This window comes from Sturnus vulgaris, chromosome 4 (assembly GCF_052056855.1).
Source record: "Sturnus vulgaris isolate bStuVul1 chromosome 4, bStuVul1.hap1, whole genome shotgun sequence".
Lineage (NCBI taxonomy): Eukaryota > Metazoa > Chordata > Aves > Passeriformes > Sturnidae > Sturnus > Sturnus vulgaris.
This window is the reverse complement of record NC_142246.1, coordinates 10,720,892-10,746,641: the sequence shown is the minus strand read 5'-3', so window position 1 is coordinate 10,746,641 and position 25,750 is coordinate 10,720,892. Positions and strand designations below refer to the sequence as shown.

Sequence of the window (25,750 nt, the reverse complement as noted above, 5' to 3'; positions counted from 1 at the left end):
TCATTCCTATCTGTTTTGCTGGTGAATGAAGAATAATTTGTGCTTGAGATAAATATTAAAAGACAGCTTTCTAAATGCTGAAACTTGATTTCAAGTGAATAAGACAAGCCAGTAAACTCAGTGAACCTCCAAATTCTACCCGCAGAACAGGATTTGTCTCCTCAGCAGAAAAGGCACTGGTTTCTTGGAAAGTCGGAGTAACTGGATTACTAAAGTCTTCTTGGACTGAAAATTTCAACTGCTGTATCAGAGAAGAACAGATATGCAGAGAACATTTAATGCTGCGGTTTAGGTGTTTTTGAGAATCAGCCTTTCAGAGAGGAATGAGGCAAAGCTTCACAGAAATCAGCAAATAGCTCAGCATAAGAATATTTATTATATATTAGTTGTGTTGCCAGTGGATACGGGTTTTTTTTCTGTTTATTGAGAGACAATGCCCTAAGGCCCTGACCAACAGCAGCAAGTAACTTTTGGATGAATTGTTTGCCATGGGTTTGTTTCCTCATGCTTGTTTTTTAGCATTAGGCTATAACTGCTCTGCTCGGGTTACAGGAGTGCTGTAATCCTGGCTAACCCCACTGGTTTGAAAGAACTTGAAGAAAGTTCACACATTCTGGCAAACCTGTGCTGTATAAATCAAGCACTTGGGATTTATTTCTGTAACAGAATCAAGAAGGTTACGTGCAGAGCACTGGGCTGCTTAATACTTCACAGGCTCTGTGTCCCAGTGTGTGCAGGTGCCCCAACAGTTTGTGTGGCAAGTTCTGCTGCCTTCTCTTTTTAGAATTTGTTTGGAAATGTTTATTGTAAGCCTGGAGCATTTGGTTACAATTTGGACTCTAATTATTTTGATTGGCAGTTTGACTTTTTTTCCTACTGAAGCTTTCATGAATCTCTGTGACAATACGAAAAACATTTAAAATTATTTACAAATCTTCAGAATCATGGGATTTTGTAGAGAATCCCTTGCTGGTTTTTTTTGGTGAAGTCCTTTACTCCATGCATCAAAGAGGAAGACAGATTTAGAAGAAATGTAGCTGTTTGGTGCCCTCTATGGCTAAGAACAATATTTAAACTCAAAAGTCCTGAGCATTGTTTAGAACTTAAAATGTATGACGAAGCCTAATGAGAATTCTTAACACTTACTGAGTTTAAGAAACAGCTCTACTATGACAAACCAAAACATACCACTTTCTCTGGTGAACAAAATTAATTTGCTAATTTCTGTGAATGCATGTTATTAGGTGCAGGAATACCAGACATCAGAGAGTAAAGGAAGCAGGCTTCTGGTACATTTGGGCACTTTGCAACTGTCCTTATAAATAATAATAACAAATAAATATATCATCATGATCGTAATTTTCCCCAAATGTTGTTGGCTGAATATATGAATAAATAATGTCATGACAACCTCCTATTTTTTATGGAACTGGAAGCCCCAATTCCTTTATTGATTTAACTGCCTTTTCCCTTTGTCACTGTTTTGCTGTCTCTCCATTCTATCTGTCTTTTCTGGTCAGGAAATAGAAATACCTTGGTGTTTTGAAGACAGCACCCTCATCTTTACACTAGGGAAGCTATTAGAATGAAATGTTAATAGAACCTTCCTCTGCTGTCTTACAATGCTGGTTTCTGTCTCACCTGAAAAAAATATGCGTGTATACTTGTTAGCATAAGAGTGAACAAGAACTGTATGCAAGCTAATGTCATCTAAAGAGATTCCACTTACTAGCACATTGCTGGCAAGGAGATATCTCTCTTGCTTTAAACTTTAATAACATACTATCTCCTCTGCAAAATTCTAATCTTCTGTTGTCAAAAGAAAGATGTTATTTGGGAAAACTATTCACAGTGAAGAGGCTTTCACAGTCCTTTATGTTTCTTGGAATATGGTGCTTAGGTATTGATAATCCTACAGGTTTTTATTATGGGTGTTTTTTACATTATAAGCAATGTTGTTTCATGTGATAAAACATGGAAGAAAATCATCCACACTGCAAAATAATAAAAGGAGAAAATAATGGTATGTTTTCCTTTCTTTTTAATGGCAGGGTACGTAGGTCCTAGGCATGATACCTCCTTTGATTTTCAAAGAATCATAGAAATATAGATTGACAGGTTGGAAGGGACTTTAAGGATCATCTGGTCCAACCTCTCTTGAAAAAAATGTAGGGCTGGATAAGATGCCTGGCACCGTCCTGCTAAATCTTAGAAGTGTCCAACTCTGGGTAATTCACCAGTGGGAGATTATTGCAGTTGCTGATTGTTGTTATCATGAAAAAAATTACATAGTGTTGCCTTTTAGGATTAAATTTTGAAATAAAGCAATTTCAGAGAGTGGCTTTTGGAAAAATGAAGTGATTTTTGAATACTTTAATGTCAATCCTTTTCTGCTTTGATGGCCTTTCATGTCACGTGACCAGCATACAGGTATATACACATTCCTTTTCTAGAGGCAAGGAAGTCTCTGAAATCAATACCTGCAGCCTGTCTGAATTGCATGGCTGTGATGGCCATGATCTCTGGCAAACAGGCAGGAGCATCCACACTGCTGGAGATAAGGAAGCAGGGTTACTTGCTCAGGCAGTGCTGCCAGTGGTATTGAGAAAGTGTTGCTGCTCACAGCTAAAATGAATTTTCCTTTTACTGCATCCAGATCACCAGTCCATGTGGCACAGGCCTGATTTCTCTCTTGAGCAGCCATGCCATGACAACATGAGTGATTACCATGTTTGTCCTCTGAGCAGTGGTATCAGTCTTGTGGTACTTTAGGCCTGAATTTAGGAATACAGTGTCACTTAAATAAGCACTTAGCAGAAGTGTGATGAATTATAAATTCCATGAGATATTCCACATGATAGTATTATTGACTGGACTTTTAAACAGTTTCTCAAACTCAGCTCAGTGATCTGCCTCATTAAGCATGCATCTAATTTTGCACTAGAGCATGTTAGTTCTTGGCATGCTGGTAGCTCAGTGTAACGCTCTGCAACTCAGTGTGAAGATCCCAGCTTGGGTCTTAAAGGCCACATGGTTGACACTAAGAAGGTGTGGCTGGAAGGTGCTGTGAAGAATGTCTAAGCCAATTAATTTTACTTTATAATTGCAAAGGCTAGAAGCTTGTGGGATGAATAGTACATTGCTAAAATAGCAAGTTGCTTACAGTCACATGAGTTTCACTTTTGAACCTGGGGATGCCCTGCACCATTATGTTACATAATGTCCAGCTGCATTAAGAGAAAAGTGATGGTTTCTGTGCCGTACAACTTGGTTAGTGGTCTGGGGTATATAATTTTAAGGTAGCACCTTGCTCTGTAAACAGGTTATTATGTCTGTTAGTGCACACAGCATCTGTTGCACTAATGTAATTGCCATGGCAGTGGTGGTTTTACTGCAGCTGTTGCAATTGGGTCAAGATGTCTGGCTGGGGCTGAAAACTGTGATTCCATAAAAGGTCATGAACATGTCCTGTCTGTTTTGGTTGTGGCCATTTGAGATATTTTTGATGTATTTTCCTTTTAGGGTGATGTATTGAGTACCAAGTACCAGGTAGATCTTGGAGACGGCTTTAAGGCGATATACGTGAACCTGACGATGACTGGAGAGCCCATCCGTCACCGCTACGAGAATCCTGGGATTTACCGCGTGTCCGTGAAGGCTGAGAATGTGGCTGGGCACGACGAGGCTGTGGTGTTCGTCCAAGTCACCTGTAAATCACCTCTTTGGTTTTATTGCTTTCACTACCTGTAAAAACCTCATGTCAGCTATGAAGGAGGAAAGAAAATTACTACTCACAATTAGGAGAAAACATATTTTTTCAATATCCTCCTGAAGCCTTGCAGTGTTGTGTGTTGTTAATGCAGAGGCTTGTAAACCTAATCCAGTAGGAGGTCAGAATTAGTTTTGTTTGGATTTGGCAGAAGGATGGTTTATTAATCTTTTAAATAACAAGCATACCTCAGTATAAATTTCAGATTTGATCCATCTTCCTAATTCAACACCCCTTGTCAGCCTTAGCAGTTAAAATTTAATACTTCAAGCTAGGTCTTTGTAAAGCTTCCAGGTGCAGTGTAAAGCAAGTTAACAGACGTGTTGGGAAACATATGATCTCTTATATGATTTTAAAAAATAGTCAAAATCTCAGCGGTTCTAAATCTAAATTTTAGGTAGTTAATTCTCACTGAGTTTTAAATGGTGCTTGGATATAACTTCATGTTTGCAGGCAGTATTACTTGACTTATACTTCTCTTCCTCTCCTTAATTAAGACTGAAAAACTCAATCAAACAGATATAAAATAAAGAATAGCACTGCCCAGGGAATATCATGCACCATTGCAAGCTTAATGTACCTCAGTCATGTCATAACTGAAATGAAGAAGAGAACTCAAAAGTGGAACCTATTTTTCCTGTTCCTTTGAGATTCAAGACAGTTATTGCCTTTTTTCAAAATTCAGAAACTAGTAACATCAAAGGAATAGATACTCATCTTGCATTCTCCAGGTGTCTGTTTCCCTCTGTTGTGAGTGGTGTGTCTTCCATCCTAATCCCAAAGCAATGGAAATCACTGGAGCCATATACCAGCTTGTGCACAGAGCCATCTGCTTTATGTCAGCTTGTCTAGTGACTGCTGATATTTATGTATTTTGCTAGTCAGTGTCCTTGAGTTCAGTTTCCAGTTCTTCTTTGATTAGCAGGTGAAGCCAAACACATGCCAAAGACCAATCTCCTGTTAATATCAAGCAGAAAAAATCAGAATCAAATTTTACACCTCAGTTTCATTGTCTGTTTCTCTGTTGTGTTTGTTTTTTAAATCACTTGACAACTCTAGCAAGCTTAGATAAATTAGGGCTTCATTGTTGCTTTTTAGAAGCTTCTAGATGCTGAGAAGTGGAGTAGGCAAAGAAATTGTAGATCTGTACAAGCAATGAATGGAAAAAAACTGTGTGACATTCTTCTCTCTAAGAATAACTTCTAATAACAAGAATAAATTCAGAGAATGACAAGCAGTAGCAAGCCGTGATGGAAAGCAGAAGACTTTCTCAAACTGTGCTTTTAATATGGCCTATGTTAGGATAAAGAGTAAAAGTAAAAGATGCTGATTTTCTTTTATGCAGCATATTTTAAAATTGCAGAAAACATTATTTTACATAAGTGAATGACTGGTGCATTAAGGGGACTTGGGTGCTGAGGTGCAGAGGCAGCAGAGCAGTGAGGCAGATGTGATCCCTTCCTGAGCCTGCCCTGCACAGGGACTAGCAGACTCATAGAAGTGTGTTACACAGCCTGCTTGAGTAAATGCTTTCCATGTGATTTGCTCTGTTTAATTTTTTTAGGTAAATTACAAGATTTGAGGAAATTAGTTGGCACTAATTAAACTGCAATTTCTACATTTTAGTGAAACACTAATAGCCATTAAGGGACATTTTTCACTGTGGAATACCATGAAAGCAGGAATCTCTGTAGAATCCTGCTTTCAGGATTCAGCAGTCTCCAGCTGATATATTATTCCTTGGGAATTTTTTCACAGGCAAATGGTAGAGAAAATATTTTTCACTTCTGCCAGGTTGCTATGGGATACTCTGTAATGCAGGATAATTATAAGAATTTTAGCCTATCATCCAAATCATACTTTCTGATCCAGATTAAACAATCTACAACTTTCTAATGAACTGAAAGGGAAATTAGAAATTAGAATTAGCATTAAGGTGAGTAGGCAACTGTAGAGGCCCAGGAACTCAGAATAAAAAGAACTGAAGAAGGACTACATACATACATTGATACATATGGTGCATGCATTTTATTTCTCACTGAACCATGACCTTTATAGTGTGGAACTTTGAAAACTACTGAAATTTTAACTTAGTTAAATAGAAATCATGTAACTTCAGTCTTAATTGTACACCTTGAAGAGTGCTATTAAGCTTGTTCAAATACATTATGGAATTGTGTGACAGAGACAAGCAGAAGGATTTGCAGTAATTATTCTCAGCTCTTTAATATATAGAAACAACAAACTTGAAATTACAGTCATCATTCAAGTACCAAAAAACTTAGCCTCTAAAGATTTTGGAAAAGAAAGTAATCTCCTTCAGGAACAAAACCGTATCTCAAAGTTAACAGTTTCCTCTGTGAAAATACAAATTTATGGCAAAAGCAAAAAAGTTTCTCAGATCCTTCCAGAAGGAAAATCTATTTCTAGGAGAAAAAAAATTAATTAAATTCCTAACATTTCTGAATTTTTTTCAAGACACCATCACTGGAAAAGCATTTTTACTCCTCTAGAAGCTACTGGAGGAATAATTTGTTAAAGCATCTAAGGTTTCTTGAATTCTTGTAGGTGGTTAAAGAGTTTTTGGAGAAAATGCAGAGTGAAAGTAGAGCCTTACATTTGGATGAAGCACCACACAGACCAGGTGAAGTGAGGTAGAAAAGGAGTTTGGACAACTTGCTCTCAGAAGTTCAGTCAGTTTAGTCAAAGTGAATTAGAACAAGCAATGACTCAGTTCCTGATACAAAATAAGATAAATACTTTAGACCAGTGTTAATTATCTTTAAGTTTGCACTGAGATGCAAAACCTTTGAATGAGTTAATAGATATTTAGAATGGAACAGAAATGGATGGGTTAGTGTTCATTCTGTGTAATGAATGAATGTTGAACCATACAGTGGTTTCATATCCCAGGTGGTTGGTGCAGGTGAAGAAGTTAAGAAATTCTAGTTATCACATTGTACTGTTAAAAAGCTTTTACCTTCAGACAGTCTGACAAAAATATGCTGGAAAACCTCTGAGGCAAAGATTTTCTTTCAACACAGTTATTGTACTGTGAAACAGCAAAACACTAATAAACACAACACTTACAAGCAGATAAAGCTGTTGTAATGATGCATTTCTTTTAAACAAATAATAATGTTTATGGTTTTGGTAGTTCAGAAAGGAATAAACTTACTCTAAGGCACATTTTGGAGTCCAGAGGTTATTCATTTTGATTTGCAAATAAATGCTCCCCTGATGTACACATCTATTTTAAAGCATGCATTAATGAGATTTTTTGTGTGCTGTGAGCCTAACAGCTGATATTTTATAATGAAAATGAGTAGTCAGCAGCATTCTTTTTCAGTTTTCTGCTTTTCCCTTAGCAATTTGAGATTTGCTAGATTTCTATTCATTTGATCTTTTGTTACTAAGTTAAAAAAAAAAAGCTGAGATTGCCTTTTCTACTTTTTAACTGGAGTATTTGCTTATGTGTTCTAGAATTGGACATGAATGAAAAGAGTGGGCATGAGAGAAGTGCATTTTGTTGATCTGTCTTATTGCTTTAAGATTTTGTTTGAGGGGTTTGGGTGATCTCAGGGATGTTTTTTGTCGAAATCAGGTCTTTCTAATTATGTCTATAGCTTTCAATATGGGTTTAAAAGAGGGAGGAAAGGAGGGAGGGAAAAATAAATTCAGGACCTTATGGTGAATAGGTGTGAGGCTTTTGGGGAAGGAGGTGTTAATAAATTGATGGATTCTCTTGTTCAATGATATTTTTGGAACTTTATTCAGCTCCACTCCAGGCTTTAAATTTAGAAGTGGTTCCAGTCATTGGGAGAAACCAGGAAGTGAACCTGACAGCCATCATACTGCCTAAGAACCCAAATTTGACGGTTTTCTACTGGTGGATAGGCAACAATCTTCAGGTACGCAATTGGTTTGGACTGAGATTATTTCAAGCTCTTTCCAATAACGCTTGTCCCTTTCTTTCAATTTCTAAACTGTTTTCTTTGTGGGGGAGGGAACAACAATTTATTCTACTTCATTACCTGTGAAGGAAACCATCTTCTAGAAGGGGATGGATTTGGGATCATAACTGGTGAATGACGAAACTTGGATTTATGCACTTCCAAGCTAATAACGTGATGAAAATTAAAGTGCTGAACAAGTATACATACATATATATATTTACACACACACACTCACACATATATACAGGTTGTTGGTTTGGTTTTTTTTCATTGTATAGATAAATACTTTCTGGGAGTCTAAAATAATTGTCACATCAAAAACAAATGTGTTATCTTAAAGGATATCAAAACATTGAGAGCACTCAAACAATCCAGTGTTATTCATTTGGGGATCCAAGTCTATATAAACATGTCCTACAGCATTAAATATCCAAGTATTTCTATTGGGAATACTTATTGTATAGCTGGGTTAATTTCTTTTAAGGTAATTTTTTCAATAAAAGATAAGTAAAATATTTTCTTCATGAGGCAGACTAAGTGTGACAGAGGAATGCTTCAAATAAGTGCACTGAACTTTCTTCTTGTGAATGTGCTGTCTACCATAATCCCAGCCTGTATCTGTTCATCATTATTGACTTCAGGCACTGTGGGTCTTGTGAAGGGTTTTGTGATTCTGAAGGATGTGATAAGGGAGCAGAGTATCTCAGCTCCACCTTAGAGGTTACTGTGGGCTGGTGCTCTAAGCTGTCAGCACTAATCCTTTTGACCCTGACATACCCTACATTTTTTGAGGCAAATGACTTACCTCATATAATCAAGTAGAGATTGTTGAGTCTCCTTCAGATTCCATTAATTTTAGTGGGATCTGACTGAAAACCTAATATTCAACCAATGACTCTAAAGGAAATATTTTTGGCTGCTATTCTGATTATATAGGATCCTTTTAGGGAAAGAAAAGTTCTATATTGAAAATTGTATTTGATCAATTTGGTAAAATATTGAAAAATTAAAATTTTATATGACAATTTTTTTGTGATATTTTTAACAACACTTTCTTTCAGCACTGTTCTTATGGTTCTTACTGCAATTCTGGTTTCAACTGTTCTTTTTTTTTTTTAAAGCCACTGCTTACATTGGAGAATTTTCTGGTGACAACGTTTACTGAGACAGGTGATGTCAGAGTTACAGTGCAAGTTTCCTGTGGCAGTTCTATGCTTCAGGACTCAAAAGTTGTCCACGTTTTTGGTGAGACATTTGTCTTTTTTCCTTTTTTTGTTTCATATGTATTTTTATTGGATCTCTAAAACCAGCCCTACAACAAGTGAACCTACTGTAAAATTATAACTAATGCCAGATTTAATTGTTAAAATTAGAGGCATGAATGGTCACTAAATAAATCCACAAAGCTGAACAGTGGGATTGTATGGGAGGTTTAATCTCAAACATCTTCTTTCCTTTGCTTATTTTAAATGTTACTGTGGTTCCCAGATGCTGTATGTGTTTAAGTAGTATTTTGGCCTGTAACTAGAAATTTTCCCAGAATTTGTAAGTAAAGTAGTCTAAATATCTCTGAAAAAAAAAAGAAACTTTAGTGGTGTGTATGCTCTTGGCATTGAAAATCATGTCAAATAATTGCCTTTTATCACCATATGTCACCGTTACCTTGATGTTTATCTGAGATTTTGGATCAAGTATAGCTCTGCTGTAATTATTAAATAACCCTTCAGCTCTTGTTCCACATTGTGCCCTGGTGTGGCTTTTTTGTGTTTTATAATGTGGTGACAAGGCATAATATACTGTGGAAAATGTAGTGCTGGGAAATTATTTGCATTTGTATTTGTGCTGTCACATGTGGGAATTGTGATAAGTATAAAAGCTTTTATTTTAATGCAGAGCTAAAAGCCTTCAGATATCATGCAATACAAGATGTGATACATCTCTATTGTCTGAAGAAGATTCTGTTATTTTTGCTTTTAGTACACTTACTAATTTGAAATAATGACAAAACCCCCACTTATGCTAAATGGAGCTTTTATGAACCTTCTCCTTTTCTGAGATAAATGGATACAACATTTATTCTACCACTTATAAATGCATTAGCTTTTTTAGAAATCTTTAGAAGTATAACCCTCTTAGTGTGACTACATCAATGGCTTTATCATTGCAGTGCTCCTTTTGCCAATCCTGATATCAAGAGCATGAAAGTACTGGCCATCAGGAAAATCAAGCAACTTTTGAAAAAGAAAGCCATGTTAAAATAAAATTCTATTGGAAATACTGGGGGGAAGCAGGTTTGACTTGTGCATTCTAGAGGTTCTCTATCCCTGCTTTGCATTAAGTTCCCTAGGTTTTAATCCAATGATCCTGTAGGGAGAAAGGGGAGATTTTAGACAATACTTTCTGAGGATCAACCCATTTCTAGTATTTCAGAATTTTTTTACAATATCCAGAGAGATATTGTGGGTGTGCCTTTGTTTTGTTTTTTCTTCAAAGAGGGAAGTATTTAACCTTTGTCATATCATTTCTGTTCTTATTTTCATATCTAATTTATAGAGTAACATATTCATTTTATATGGTAAACAAAAATATGCAGTGGAAAAACCCCCACATGCTTATGATTTTGTGAGAATAAAGTCCATTGGTACATTATCATATCAAATAAAGGCTTCTTTTTAATACTCCCTGATTGACCTAGGGGGAAATTATTGGGAACATTATGACCCCAGAACTTGTATGTAACTCTGCTTTATTTCCTTTTCTTCTTGCCTTTTTTTTTTTTTTTTTGGCACAATTTTGATGGTGTTGATAAAAATACAGAAAGAAATTGAACACCTGACGGCAGAGAACAGCGGGGGTCCTAGATACTGCAGTGCTGCACGGCAAAAAGTGCTAAATAGAGACTTTTACCTTTTAGTTCTATCAAAACATCAAACCCCTTTTGCAGTCTAGTTTATTTCTTGTTGTTTCTGTTTGTTTTCCTAGATCATTTTCATGTTCTTCCTCTGAAGTTTACTAAGCACCTGGACATGTACAACCCTGACATACCAGAGTGGAGGGAAGACATTGGGCGCGTGGTGACGCGACTTCTCGCAAAGGTGCTCTCTCAGATTGGTCCTAACGTGTTCCCTTGCCGGTTGTAAAGCTTGAAGGTTAAGTTAATACCTTCTCATTTAGAAGGTATTTTAAAATGGAGGCAGAGCAAAATAATAAAGTGAACCTCACGAGCCACATTTCAAGCAAGTTTGAGCCTAGAGTCACTTTTAAGTGCAAGCTGTCGACGATGATGTTGTGACACAGACAGTTTAGGTCTAACACAGCCTAATTGGCAATTAATACTAAATACTGCTCTCTGGGATTAGGGAGAGACATATTAGCAAACACTGCTGACTGCAAAGCAAGAAGAGTTAAGTAGCTTAAATGTGATATATTTAGAAGCTAAGCAATGTGTAATATAAAAGACATCATCATTGTGTAAAAACAAAGCAGAAAGAATTTACAGTGCTTGTTCTGTAGCTTTGAAAACTATGTATAGTATATAGGCACACAATTTGTACAGCTGTTTTTTTAGAGCGTGTTCACAAAACAAATGTGGATTGGGAACAGCTGAATCCTGTAGGTTAAATCAGATACAAACTGTGCAGTAGTGCTGTGGCAATAGATCACCTCATGGAAGCTTTGAGCTCGAGAGCTCTTCAGGCACAAACTGTGCCAGGAACTGAGGGTGCACACACTGGCTTTCATGAGGGCAGTAGCATTGAGGTACAGCTTGATATTGTTTATAAAATATTTGAATTTTAAATCACTTTGCTTTTCGTGGATTTGCAATCGTGCAAATCAGGTTCTAAACTTTTTGACTTTTTAGCGTTTCCTGCTTTTATTTTTTTGAGATTCTTATCAAATGTCAAATGAATTTCTTGCTTTTGTCTGCTTAAACTCATTCCATAATGAGTTCCACACTGTCAGTCAAAAAATATTTTACTACCCCTAAAAAATAGCTCTTGCATTTTAATAATTACTAGAACATTTGCCAAAGTATATGAACAATTTAATGGAGTTTCAGCATCTGTTTGAGGAAGGATAAGGAAAGTTCCCAGGATATGGTCATTAGAATTGTGTGGCTGCATTGTACAAAACATGGAGAAATTTGGGACTAAAAGCCAGTTTTGCACAAACTATTTTGCCTTTGTTGTCTTCACAGGAGACCAGTATACCTGAAGAAACACTCATGACAGTTGTGAAACCTGGTCTGCCCACAGCTGCTGACTTGCATGTGCTACTACCAGCAAATCAACCAAAAAAGAAGAGAAGCATAACTAGTGACAAGGTAACCAGAGCAATGCACATCTGCCTAGACCAGTCTTCATCCTGTTTTGCAATAAGTGGCTGTACTCTCATTGTCTTCATATGAAACTAAGAGGTCATCCCTGCCTATGTAAAGATCTCACTCCCACCTGACAAGATACATGTGAATGCTACAGCAGCTATGTCTGCTCTGTTCGACAGTGTACAGACCAGCTCTCTTATAATCTACTTCTTTCTGGAATGAATTTCTCAAGAATATTTAATATTGGTCTGTCTTTTAAACAGAAACAGCAGTGGTGCATGTCATTCTGTGAAGATCCAGTAGAGCAAAGAGTCTCTGCACTGTCTTCAGAAGGAAATTAGATTTCAGGCCCAAACAATCCCAGTACCTTTGTCTTTGACCCATAATGTAAAGAGTATCAAAATAGTATTTTCTGCCATTGTAAGAAAATGTCCTTTCCAAGTGGTAAGAAACAAATCTAGTGAACACAGGATTGAAAATCAGACGTTAATTTCTCCCTAGTTGTTTTCAAACCATGTTTCTTGCATAGTAAAAGACTTCATGCCAGTTGAAAACCAGAAGACTGTTTGGCACTTATAAGTTATTATATTTGACCTTTTGTGGCTGTGATAGAGAAGAAACAGATCCCAGTTCTGTGCCTGTATCTTGCAGTTCATGTCCTGCCAGCTACAAAGAATCAGTGTAAGGTAGCCTTAATTTAGAAGGGCATTTTACAGCTTTTTAAGACAAGGTCAGTCTCCGAACAGCTGGAGAAGTAGGTAAGACAAAGCTCTTCATATTAACATAAACCAAATAGATTGTGTTTGGAATTCATGAGATGTACTTTGGAAGGTCCAAAAGAGTATGAAGTTGTCCAAGTACTTAAACAGGTGTCTGTCATTAAAATGTAGAGACTATGGTGTGAATGCACAATGGTTTCTGCTTTTTTGGCAGAAATCCTTACTGTTCTCCCATGTAATCATAGTGAGAATTCCTGGGAGTCTGAATTCCTGATTATGTTGCAGGAAATAGTTAATTTTATCAGGTTGCTTCTTTTGTAGAGATCCATTAATGAAGTAAGGCTTTCTGCCAGGGGAATATTATTTGAACAGTTCAATTTCTTGAAGAAGCAAGATGAAGCTTCTAAAAGAAATTCCTTATTCTGAGCCTGTGGGGAATGGATGTGTTCAATAATTTAAAGAAACTAATGGTGATAGATTCTTTTAGTTGTGCAAACATTTTACTTTAGTGTAAAGTGTTATGCATATTAGTTCCCTTTAAATCTCAATTTCTATATTAGTGCTGTCCTTCAAGGCAGCTTAAAGAATATCAGTTAAAATCAATGCTGTCTCAAGGTTTTTCTCATGTTTGTGTGTGAAACATCATGTGAGTTGCTTTAAAGCATAAAGAGGAGCAATCACATGCTGCCAATGATTTGGAAAAGCTTCCATTCAGTGGGGCTATAGGGATGTCCCAGTAGTGTAGCAGGACACAGTTTTGTAATTCGTTCTCCAGTAAGATCCTTCAAAGGTTTTCTGGAACTAGAGAAGCACGGGAAGGGGAAAGTAATTGTATAATCTAGAGAAGAGGTGTAAATTTCTGACGTTGTTAGGATGAACCAGGTCAGACCCATGGTGTCTGGGGCTGGAGCAGGAAAAAGAGAGACAGGAGCAATTACAGCAGCCTGTGCTATGCAGTGATAATAAGTCAGATGCACCAGACTCACATCTCAACACCAATTGTTTTATAAAGCACAGTGCTGTGGAGATGTACAGCCAGTCTTCTTATGACAGCTGCCTACATTTCTGTTTTTATATAATTGCTGATGGACATTTTTTTAGCTATTGATATGTGCATATAATTTTGTTGATTTAGACTTGAATGGCAAAAATGTTGATAAAATGTGTTCTATCAGAATCAATTGTGACTTGAGAAATATCCTGAAAATATACTCTATATAAATAAACTTAGAAGCAATAGCTTCTGATAAGTCAACAGGAAAATACTCATATTGTCATATGTTAATGATTCCTTACCTTCCCTTCTGTTACTAGAAGAGAATCTTGAAGGTTTTATCATGAATCAGTGGAAGGATGTGCTTTGTCTCGCTGCTCATACCAGTTCTCAAAGTCAGTGTTGTGACATTTTTGTGAGGATTCAGCAATGCAGAATGTTTTCTGCAAATTTGCAGGAGGTGTCCCTAATACCCTTAACTTAGTTATAAAAATGTCTTTTCTTAAAGAGAACCTCTTTGTTCTCAGCTGAAAACCTTTTAGATTTGGGAATAATACATTATTTCAGAAAGATTAGAGGCCGTGTTTTCTTGCTTAGGCAGAGAACGCCTGCTTGCTGGAGTTTTTATTGGTGCTTTACATGGAGTGGGATGTGATACTGTTTATTAGGTTAGTCATGTAGAATATGAATCATCACTGATAAAAGTATCCATCAACAACAAAGATGGTAAGTAAGCTGACAGTGCAGTAGGAGGAGCCCTTTGGAAAATTCTGAAATTTTATTCCATTCTGACAAGAGCCCTTTTTGTTTCAGATATATGCAGGGAGAAATAAAAGCTGACAGTGATTTAACCTGCTTTCAAGAGCAGAGAAATTTCAAAAGTATTCCATTCTAATAATTGACTCCAGAGAAGACCTGGTTGCTTAATTTATGCATATCTATTGCATGTCTAATGTCAGGTGGGATAAGTCCAGTTGAAAGAGTCAGTTAAAGTGCAATTAAACTATAATCTGGAAGGCAGAGGCTCTAAGGAAGATTTCTATCCAGACAAACTACTTCACGAAAATTCCCAGTGAGTTGCTTTGGCGAAAAAGAAAAGTCGGAACCCAAGATGTATAAGTGGATAAGAGTTTGAATAGTGTAATTATTTTTCATTCTTTTAAATTCTTATAATGCAGGAGCCATTGTGTCCACATTTTCAACTATTTTCATTGTAAAGGATGTAGGAAAAGAAGGTGGAAAATTCAAATGTTGGTATACAAACTTAAGAAGTCTAGAGAAGAGCTCCAAAGATCACATTTGTTTTTTAAAAAGCTGGAGACGTGGCAGCACCATGCCAAATAAATACCTTGGGGAAGGAAAAAAAAACCAAAACCCATGAGCACTAAAAAAACCATCAGTCTATCGGCGAAATAAATAAGCCAGAACCTTTGGCTGGATTCACATGAGATTCAGATTTTTGACCTGAGGACACGTTGTTCATGTAGATTTGGGTACCAATCCAGCAGTGGGAAGTTAAGTAACAAAAAAGTCTAAATCACTTAAGCAAAAACCACACCAAATATTGGGTTCCTGACAAACCTGCCAGGAAAATATGAGGAATCAAAGATTATGGGAGCTCAGAAATTTCATTTACTGGCTGGAAATGAGATTAACCTAAAGTAGTGGTCTCTCTTACACCACACCATGAACACATGAATGAACCTGGATCGACACAAAGAAACTTTATTTCATTGATAGAAACATCATTTTAAAGCCTCCTAATCAGTGGAGTTGTCATATCTATTTTCTTTTCAGGCTTTGGGCAACAAGTTAAATACTTAGGAGCTATCTGCTGTAATTGTCTTGTGAAATGACTGAAGCCATGCTCACTTCACCCTTCTGTTGAGTCATTCTCACATTAAAAAATTTAATAAAGTCGGTGAAATAGCTTCAGAAGTTAGATATTGCTCAAAAAGAATGATGATATTTGAACTTTTGTATAGTGTCTGCCCATAATATGAGCGAGACTGCAGGGATTTTTATCCATTATACTTCAAAAGCTTGTCAAAGATGAGCACCATAATTGATAATATTGTAAAAGGAGTTACTTGTGAAGGTTTCATGGATATAAAGCAAATTTCTAATTTGGCATCCTCTGGGAAGTTGTGTCCCAAATTATAAGGCATACAGTATAAAACTATCTTTGATCTTTTAGAAAATTGACCATTTGAAGACACAAGCAAGTAGAAAGTATAATTCAGACAATTTGTCATCTGGGGTTAGGATGTGAAGGTATATTTAATGGTTCTGCACTATAAAAATATGAGACACCATATTTCACTATGCTCTATCCACTGGAGGAAAATGGGAGGAATACTGATTCTTTTTCCACATGGATGAACGTATATATTTCTGTGGAGTATTGTTAAAAATTAGCTATAAATGGAATTCATTCCATTATAGGTAAGGAGGTAAGGTAAATTATGACATGCAGTTCATTATTAAATAGTAGTTACTTTTCATGGCAAGAAACCCTAAGTGACACCACAGGTTTTCTTCTAATAGGTTAGAAGAATGAGAGGTTTTTAATATAGATTATGCATTGTTTGAGTTATGACCCAGGTAAACCCAATAGCTTGTGCAAATTGCAAATTGCTTGCTGTCTGTCACATACTGGGTAAACCTAAAGACTTGAGTAATCAAAAAGAAAGATTTGGCTATAAAACTGGGACATTTTCAGCTTATATGTCTTCTGAAGTTTTGCTTCGTTTTTAAATATTGAATTTCTTTTAGATTTCAGCTCATCATTGACAAGTGCTTTCACCATTGAAGGAGCCAGAGGCTTTCCTTTTAAAACATTGAGTGTCTCAAAGTGGAACAGAGTATAAGACAACTGACATTCTTCCTGTTGCTTTTTCAGAGAATAGCAGCCATAAAGCAGGCCCTGAATGCACACAACATCAGTTTCTTTCTGAGGGGAGGATACTGGGTCTTAGTGACTTTAGCTGACTCCGGTTCAGGTAAATATATTAAAATAGCTATCAATAGATCAACTTTTGGATGTCTGTTCAAGTTCTACTAATTTAAGGAGAAAATCTTCATATCAATATATATGTGTACATATAACACATATGTATATACTTGACACTTGTTACATATAAATAAACACATATATGATTATATATATATATATATATATATACACAATACACGTATATGTGAATACATCTTCATTTGATCATTATTAACAGTCACAACCAAATAATTTTTTTTTATGTTTCCATTTTGTCATACCTTGCGATTTGTGTCACAAGCTTCTTGCTTTTTCTGTGTAACCACGACATAAAATAAATACCTCCATGGTACAAAATAGTGCCCTGAAGGAGGAGCCAACCAGGCTTCAAAAAACTCATCTGGGGATCTAAAGGCACTTTAGGCTGCACTGGCTGCTAAAAAAGCAGAACTTCTTTGCCCATATACCAGCCATTAACTCTGCTGCTGTAACTACACGGGTCTAACACAAGGCTGGCTGCATCTCTGCCATGTATATCTAATCTTCTGATCAAATAATGGGAAGGTTGCTCTAGGGTCTCCACTTCGCTAATCCTGCCCTGAGATAAATGATGCTTTTTCTCTGTTTAAAACAAATGGAAAAGGGGTGGGGGCAGGGGAAGTTGTGTGCATTTCCTGCCTTCCTAGATTCACTGTTGATGGAAACTGGTTGAAGACAGTATGTGTGTATTTTGAACAGAGAGATGTTAAAATTATGTTTTAGCCAGAAAGTCGAGCTTTGACTTGAAGCTTTTATGAGAATGTCCTGTAATTTTTGTTTGTGCATTATCTCCCATAATATAGCCTTCTTTATTTATTTCACTGTGTTGTGGGGGAACAGATTTAGCTAGCCACTATCAATTTATGTAAATGCTGGTGTGATATTTTCTCTGCCAGCTCTCTGTAGAAGACAAAGCTCTTTATCTAGTTACTAATGTAGAATTGTGCTGCAGTCTCTCTGTGGTACCTTGTCTGGTGTAAAGGGCTGACATTCCTTTGCCAGCACAAAAGGGATTGGAAGAAACCCGTGTTCATTCTAGCCTTTACCAATGCATGACCTTGATGAGTTCATTTGTTGTTCAGACCCTCAGTTTCTCCATCTGTGAAATTAATACAGCTCTGTTTTTGCAAAGCAGGTACTGCAGGTGTGTGATCATTTACTATGATAACTTTAGATTCACTGAAAAAAAAAAAACAAATGACCACTGAGTATGCAAATAATTAAATCTCAGGATCTTGGGTTTTGGTCTTTGTTGCTTTCTTTTTTTTAAATGGGTTCTCTGTCCTTCAGTAAGTAGTCAACAAATATTTCTGTGGTTTTGCCTTTCTGAAGAAGACACAATGTGAAAAGAAGAGGTTGCAAAAATAACAACCAATGTTTTTGATCTGACAATTAAATAGAAAAGAGCGTTCAAGAATGTGAATGATGTGGAAGGGAACGTGCAAAACTATTATTTTGTTTTTCAGACTCTCAGAGGATTGGAGGAGGCAGTGGCTACTGGGCTATTGTGGTTCTCTTTGTTATTTGTCTAGTTGCAGTCGGGGCTTTCATCCTCTACAAGTTCAAAAGGCAAGTAAACCTTAATCAATATGTGAATTTTAATAATTAGATTTATTCATAGATTAGCAAGACAGAGTTTATTATTTGTAAAGAAGATTTCTTGAAAAATTGAAAAGATTATACCACTTTGAAAGTCATATTTTTCTTAACTTTTCAGACATCAAGGTGTACTGCACTGATGCTTGTTTCACTTGCTATGTTCCAAGATAAATATCAACAACATGGGAACTATGGAGAGTTTCTTCAGTTTGTCTAAATAATACCACCAAGAATCAGAGCTGAACTAAAATATTATTCCTGATTAATTCCCTTCTCATTACTCCTAACAGTTATGAATAAGCTAAAACTATTGGGACAGGGAGTGCATCTGCAATGCTGATTTGCTTAAAAAAGTAGTTTTATCAAAGCCTGTAATGCTCTGGGGCTTCTCTTTGCACACATTACATTTTAATTGCTGAGGCAATGCCATGGAGAATGAGTGACAGAAAGAGATTAGCGTTAATTTGGCACTAGAGTGTGTGGAGGGAAGAAATATTTCTGCAAGTGGCCCTTGTGTGGAGCATATCCTCAAAACTGACAATGCTGGCCTTGGACAGTCTGATATATCTTTAGTCTGCAATTGATTTTAATCCAAGCTGCTGTGCAATTTAAATAATTTGTTCTAGTTCATGGGACAGTGTTATCATTGTCTATCCTACTGGCATTTCTCTATCTCTGGGGCATTCAGAAGCTGTTGGGTTTGAGCATACTGGAAACAAGCCATCATCATTGTCGTCATCATCATCATCTCCTGTTGTCCTTCCTCAGTGAGGATTCTTACTGATTTGCCTCATTTTTTAAAGGGTGATTTTTATTTAAAATAAATATAAGTTTATAGAACTAGGAGCAGCATTAAGTTTGTGACAGCAGTAAATGTAGCTAGCATTAAGTAAGAGTTTGTTTACCTAAAGTATTTTTATGTCAGTAGAGAAAAAGCCCTGTTTCTTCAAGAACCTAAGTTTTTTAGAGTCATAATGACTGATTGCTTTAAAGGACAATGCACAGAATACTGTATCAGACTGCCTACAATGGAATAAAAATACATTTTGCTCTTTTAGGTGCCTGAAGCGAGGAAAAACATAAAAATGGTTGATGTGATGTAATTATATTATTTCAATAGCAATATAATGGAGGTTTTTCTGTTTGTGGTTTCGATCATAAAACTTCCTTGTGATATCTTTTAAAAGCCATCTGATTTATATCTTTTATTAGCTCTTAAATGAGAGCAATTAAATAACAGACACAATTACTGCATGGTAGAAGAAGTATAACATATTCAAGAAAGGAATAAAAACATAATCTTCTAAAATACCCAATGAACTATTGCTTTATAAGTAGAGCTTTTATTAAGGAGGAAAATACAGTACAATTTCCAAATTATGAGCTTTAATGTCTCTCACACTTCTGTATATAACTTTGGAAATCATTTGCATTTACATTTGGGGGTGAGGAGTAATTTAGATGCAAGTAAGGACTGTTGTGAGATATATTCAAAAGTTTGTCAGTTGCCTAAAAACTGCTCTTGGCATTGATGAATGACCATGCAGCAGTATTCAATTTTAGTCTGTATCTTATCTGTTTCCGAGATATTTGAAAGAATCCTTTTTAAATATTCCTGCTAAGCTTTTCAAAATTGACAATTTTTTTTGTTGCATCTTTCATTTGGAATTTCTTATTCGAAGAATATTGAGTACCTAATCAGTGCTACATTTCAAAAATTGCTTTTTCCTCATGGACTCTCTGTGAAAACTCCTGTCCCATCCACCAAAATCTTTAATCCCTTTTAAAAAGTCTTTTCTGTGTTTATGGAGATGATTGATGCATTGCTGGATCCCCATGGAGTACTCGTTGGAAGTACAGTCCCCTTAAAGTCAGTACAGTGAGTACGTGAGTTTACAAACTGGTCCACAGGGGCTGAGGCTATTAAATGAGTGTCTTTTATAGATGTAAAAGTTGCAAGTTATAATGCATTAGGGCGACTTTTCAATATTATATGCCTGGGTATTAAAAATTAATTTGCTGAAAGAATGCCATAGGCAATAAAAAATGTTCAATTTTAGGTGATAATTTCAGAATTACTCTGGTCTATGGTAACCCAGATAACTCGCGGAAATACAAATATTATTTAATTCTACAGAGAAATTACAGAGGTGTAAAGTGTTTAAAAGATAATACTGCCCACAACTATGATGTATGATTTAAAAACTCAAGGAGGAGATGGAAGACATTTGGTGGTGCTTTCCCTTCATTCATGTAAATTAATAGAAGGGTTAGAACTCCTTTTTCCTTACATCATTGAAATTTTTTTTTTTTATCCCAGTTTTATCACTACACTGGTTGGGTGTGCAGGGCCTGCAGCTGGCATTGGAGCACATGGAAAGCAGGTGGTTTGCAAGAGATTATATGAACATATCTTGGGCTGCTCTCTCTCTCTCTTGCTCTTTCTTTTGCTTTCTCTTGCTCAAAGTTAAGTTTGATACCTGCAAAGATGCAAGATGGAAAAACTGGCTTGCAAAATCAGACAGTAACTGGACTGGCAGGGAGGTTACAACTTCATACACGAGAGCATGTCATCTATTTGCAATGACAGAGTTCAGGACTTGTGATGAAAAAAGGAGAGGAAATAGCAGGCTTTTGTGTAGATCTACAGCTTTGATAGAAAATGGCAAAACATGCCCAAATTGCCCCAAGGTTTCTGAGTTTTGAGGCTACTTGTCTCCAAGCGTGGTCAGATTATTCCTGAAGTGCATGTCATAAGAACTTGGGTACTAATTTACACTAATTTTTGTCTGACTAAGCTGGGAAATGAAAGATGGTGTTGACAAGACATCAGAAATTAATCCAATACCTCTTTTTTTAATGAATCTTTCATAAGTAATGAAACTTGCTGCTCCTTTTTAATTTCTCATTTTTTGAAAACTGCAATATTCAGTACTGAAAATCAGTGTCCTTGACAAGAAGTAAATCTAACAAAATTAGTTTGGGAGAGAGCAGTGATCTAAAAATAACAATCCTGCATAAGATTCTTTGTCCAATGCCTCATATGCAGAAAAAGAAAAGAGTATTTATTCTAATTAGACTGGGGAGAGGGGGGAGTAGGGGAAAAACAATAGCAGAATCATATAGAGGTGGTGGGATTTTGGTTGATTAGTTACAAGCGTAGTACAAACTAATGCCATCTCCTCTCTCCTCAAGGAATGCCCATTAAATAGAAAAGATGTAAATGGTATAATAGCTCACTGCTCTGATCAAGTCTAAAATTTTATGATCTGCTGGATAACCAGAGCTGTCATGGCTGTCTAGCTAATGATTGGGTGACTGTGGGTCACATCTGTTCTTATATGCCCTAATCCCAAATACTTAAGCATTGACTAGGAAGACTGCTGCCCTCTGTTTTTACATGTTGGAAAAATTGCAAGCATTTATCATTTATCATTTCATGTCCCCATTCCTGTACCTCGTGCACCCCCCACTTCATCTGATGGTTTCTTTGTGCATCCAGTCACTTCTTGAAAAACTGGTGCTGGAGGCCCCAGAGCTCATGAAGTGACTCCTGGCAATCCCAAGCATGGCTCATTGCTTTAAACAAAGAAAAAAATGTAAAAGGAAGAAGCCAAAATGTTTTGAGAAACGCAGGGGTTTGATCCTTTGTGATCAGAGTAGATGAGGACTTCAGGATAGGGCTGTTTTTACTCTGTATATGGCAAGTAAATTTTCAATTATAAATGCGATAGATATTTAAAAACTAATTGTAATGGTGTTCAACAAATGAGCTGTTTTGTTTATCTGAGCTATTGGTTTAGATAGTTTAGGGGAGGAATTTTGAGCATGGCAGCAGGGAGCAAGGGGCCATTCCTCACAGGTGAACCAAGCGTGGCTGTGCAGGAGGAGCAGAGCTGTCAGCACATGTGGCTGGTGGGCAAGGCACGAGTAAAAAGCCTTTGCTTTGCTCTGCTCTGCTCTCACTGAGCAAAGGTGCCTCAAGCAAACAACATGTTGCAATGCTCACTAGTATGCTCCAGTTGTTGAAGCATCCAGGTAAAATAGACTGCAGCTGCTTCTTTTGCCCACCACAATATGAAGCAGCTGGAAAATATTTTTGAAAAATCCAGGGCCATTTCTCAATGCGGATCTGGGAGCTGTGCATATTTTTTCTATACCATACCATCTTTACTAGATTTGGTTCAGTAAAAACACACTTCTTCCATTCCCTTTGAAACATTGTTTGTTTTTTTTTTTTTGTGGTTTTCAAGCTGCCATCCAGAAAAGATTTCTTCATCCTCTCAGAAGAAGCTTTATGGTGTGGGATCCTGGGCAACAGTATAGAGAAGGGAAATAGCACTGTCTGCACCAGGCAAAGTGGAGGAAAGGAAAATTATATTTTAGCCACATCAAAGCTGCTGTGTAATCATCATGCTACTAGCGGAAGATCTGAAATCACCATTTACTTATTTTTCATCTCTGTATAACAGCAGGATATTAGAGTAGCCAAACCAGAGCAAATAGCTGGCTTTTGGGCTTATGTATTTTACCTGGTTAATTGCCGCAAATCTGATTCTCTGAAAGAGTATAAAAATCTTCATCTTTTAATTCGTATGCAAACTACTGCTGGTATACTTAAAGCTGCATACATTGTTTTCACAAATCACCGTGAATCTTCTTCACCTAGGTTTATACCATTTTGTGGGTATTCCTTTTTTCTTACTACTATCAAGTACCAATTTTGGTAAATGAACCCCCTCCTGGGTGTTTTCCACAATCTGGAGCAGAACTGTGTTATCTTTCTGCCTCATTGACTTACTATCTCATTTTCAGTCTCTGAAGAAAAGCTATCTTTTTTCCCCACCTTGCTTATACTACTTTTATGTTCCATGAGAGCAAGCTTAGTCCCAATCCATGCCTTTTAGTGATAAAAAACCAGGCACTAATTTAATGTTCCATAATATTTTGTAAAAACATCCTCAGAAATCAAAGTAATAGCATGCAGAAAAGATTTTGGAAATGAAAGAGGCAAGTGTATCAGGAGTGCCTTAAAGCACAAAGAAGTCAGTCATCTGAACATTAATCCAAACATAATAAAGTCAACACCACAATAAAGTATTCTATTTAATGGATTATTATTGTTGTTATTTTTATTTAAGTTCCAAGAGAATGCTTCATTATTCCATATTCTTTGCCATGTGAATACGCTCGTATTTTTTATACTAAACGGAATTTTAATCAAGCCTCTGGAAAATAAATGAAGTTTCATAAAGGCAAATGAATATTTTTTTCCACAAAGAAGGAATTGAAAGCCAAATAAACTAGAGCTTAAATGAGTAGGAATCAGTATTGCATCCCCCTCCTGCTGTTCTTTCCTGCTGAACATTTTTAAGTGCTAACAGTTTGTGGTATGAATTGATTAGAATTTGTGAATAAAGGAAGGAAAACAAAGTACTTCCTGGAATATCTTCTAAAAGGTGTGGGACCTGGAGAGCTTGGTGAAAATCATGTGCTGTGATATTCTTTAGTAGTGCTGTGCAGAATTACATCTCCAGCTCATATTTTTATGGTCCTCAAAGCAGGCATAGTATTTCTTCTTTTTCATGATTGAAATAAAATGCTACAGGACAAACAAAAAGAATTGAAAATGTAAACCATGGAGTGCTGCTCCACAGAGGTAATTGTCTCCAGTGATGGATGTGAAGCACATGCATTTTGCAGATGAAGAGTAAAGCCCCCAAAGAAAGTATTGTGTAATTTTCTTGTCTGTTCTTCTAAATGTGCTTTCAATTTTTGTATTGCTGATACAAATCTCTTGGGTCAAATTTCGTGTCTTGTCATGTTTTCACAGTAGTCTTTTATGTAGACCCATGAATTTCAGCTCTGCCTGCTTCAAACAGTTACATTGGAGTCAATATTAACTGCTTCTTGAAGAAGAGCAAGGCACATCAGGGTGCATTAGAGTTTTACTCTGTATAAGTGGGGGTAGCAGCCTCCTTCCTGTATGTTAGAGCAGTGAGAAGCAAAAGTGCCAGAATCAGGCCCATCTTTAGCAAGGCTCCAGAATCCACATGCTATTTCATCCCACAGTGTGGTTGTCCCTTGTAAACAGAATATCCAGCACGTGTGTTAAAAATGCCTCTTGAAAAGGCTCAAACTATCATTTTCTTCGGCAGGGTTGAGTGTGTTCCTTGTAAAACTCAACCAATATGAAACAGGGAGAGATCTCTGTAGTGTTTAAAAGGTCTAATGTCTACAGTCCATGTCTTCTCAAGACCTGTGATATTCTTCTTCCTCCAGTCCATTCAGTGTTACAGTCTTTCCCATGTAAGTGTGAGGAGCAAAGGAAAGTGTGGAAGTGCTGAGTACCTCAGCTTTTTACCTTCCCCAAAGGATCTGTACTTAGCAGTATTGGGCAAGATGAGCAAGAAATAACAGCTCACACTTTTTTTTCTCCATCCTTTTATTCTTAAAACACAAGGAAATGCTCTTAGCAACAATACATTTAATGGTTATTTGTAAATTTGAAAGGTTTCTTCATTCTTCCTGAATATGTTTACGAGTATGTGTTCTGCTCATGGTTATCTCTAACTAGGAAGTCATGCAGGAGCCATGAGTTGAAGCCTCAGGACTGACACCAAAGGACACACTTGGTTGAGCTGGTTTCATACAGGTCCCAGGCAGTAGTCACACTAGCAGCTCTTCTCCCTTTACTTACTGCAAAGGTCTGATGTGCCATATGGGTTTGAGATGCTTAATGTTTTTATTATGTCAAAATTGTTTTGATAATGCCATTGATGCTTCTCTAATCTGTCAGAAATAGTTCTGAGAAGGTTATTATAATTATTGTAGAAACATATGTGCTAATTCTGCAGATGTGTTACAGAGACATTCTTCTGGGTTTTGTCTCCCTTAGGCATTTGATGGTGGACTGAAAGTGAGCAGTTTGACAGGTTTGATGCAGGTCTGATTGAGAGAATAGTTTTCCACATGACCAGTTTCATTACCAGACACGTTAAAAAACAGTCTGGAGTTACTGGCCCTAGAGAAAAAAAATCAAAATTAATTACCTAATGTATTTGTTTTGGTAATGAGGAATGTCCTTCCCTCTTGCAAAATGGCTTTTTTTTTTCAACCATATAATGAAAGGAGAGTACTGCAGGGCTTGGTTTTATCTGTATATTTGTTGCAGGAGCCCTCAGACCTGTTCAGACCTGTTGAAGTGATCATAATAGCACAGCATTTTGTCGTCAGACCTTCTTCGTTGTCCTTTTCCTTTTGGTTTTGTACTGTTTATAAACAATGGGATAAAATACCTAATTTTTATTTAGAGATATAATTTTGTGTGAGTGTGTGTATACACATACCTATAC

The 25,750-nt window shown here is 36.6% G+C and overlaps 1 protein-coding gene across 9 annotated transcripts in view; it reads left to right on the top strand.

Annotated features, from left to right (window-relative positions):
• Positions 1-25,750, top strand: part of SORCS2 (sortilin related VPS10 domain containing receptor 2) — a 532,019-nt gene that overhangs the window by 491,504 nt on the left and 14,765 nt on the right. For all 9 annotated transcript variants that reach the window (XM_088163095.1, XM_014895301.2, XM_088163094.1 and 6 more), the window contains exons 19-25: positions 3,523-3,709; positions 7,547-7,680; positions 8,847-8,970; positions 10,708-10,820; positions 11,924-12,049; positions 16,665-16,764; positions 18,263-18,365. In XM_088163095.1, coding sequence (XP_088019221.1) covers positions 3,523-3,709; positions 7,547-7,680; positions 8,847-8,970; positions 10,708-10,820; positions 11,924-12,049; positions 16,665-16,764; positions 18,263-18,365 — 887 coding nt within the window. The remainder of the gene's footprint in view (positions 1-3,522; positions 3,710-7,546; positions 7,681-8,846; positions 8,971-10,707; positions 10,821-11,923; positions 12,050-16,664; positions 16,765-18,262; positions 18,366-25,750) is intronic.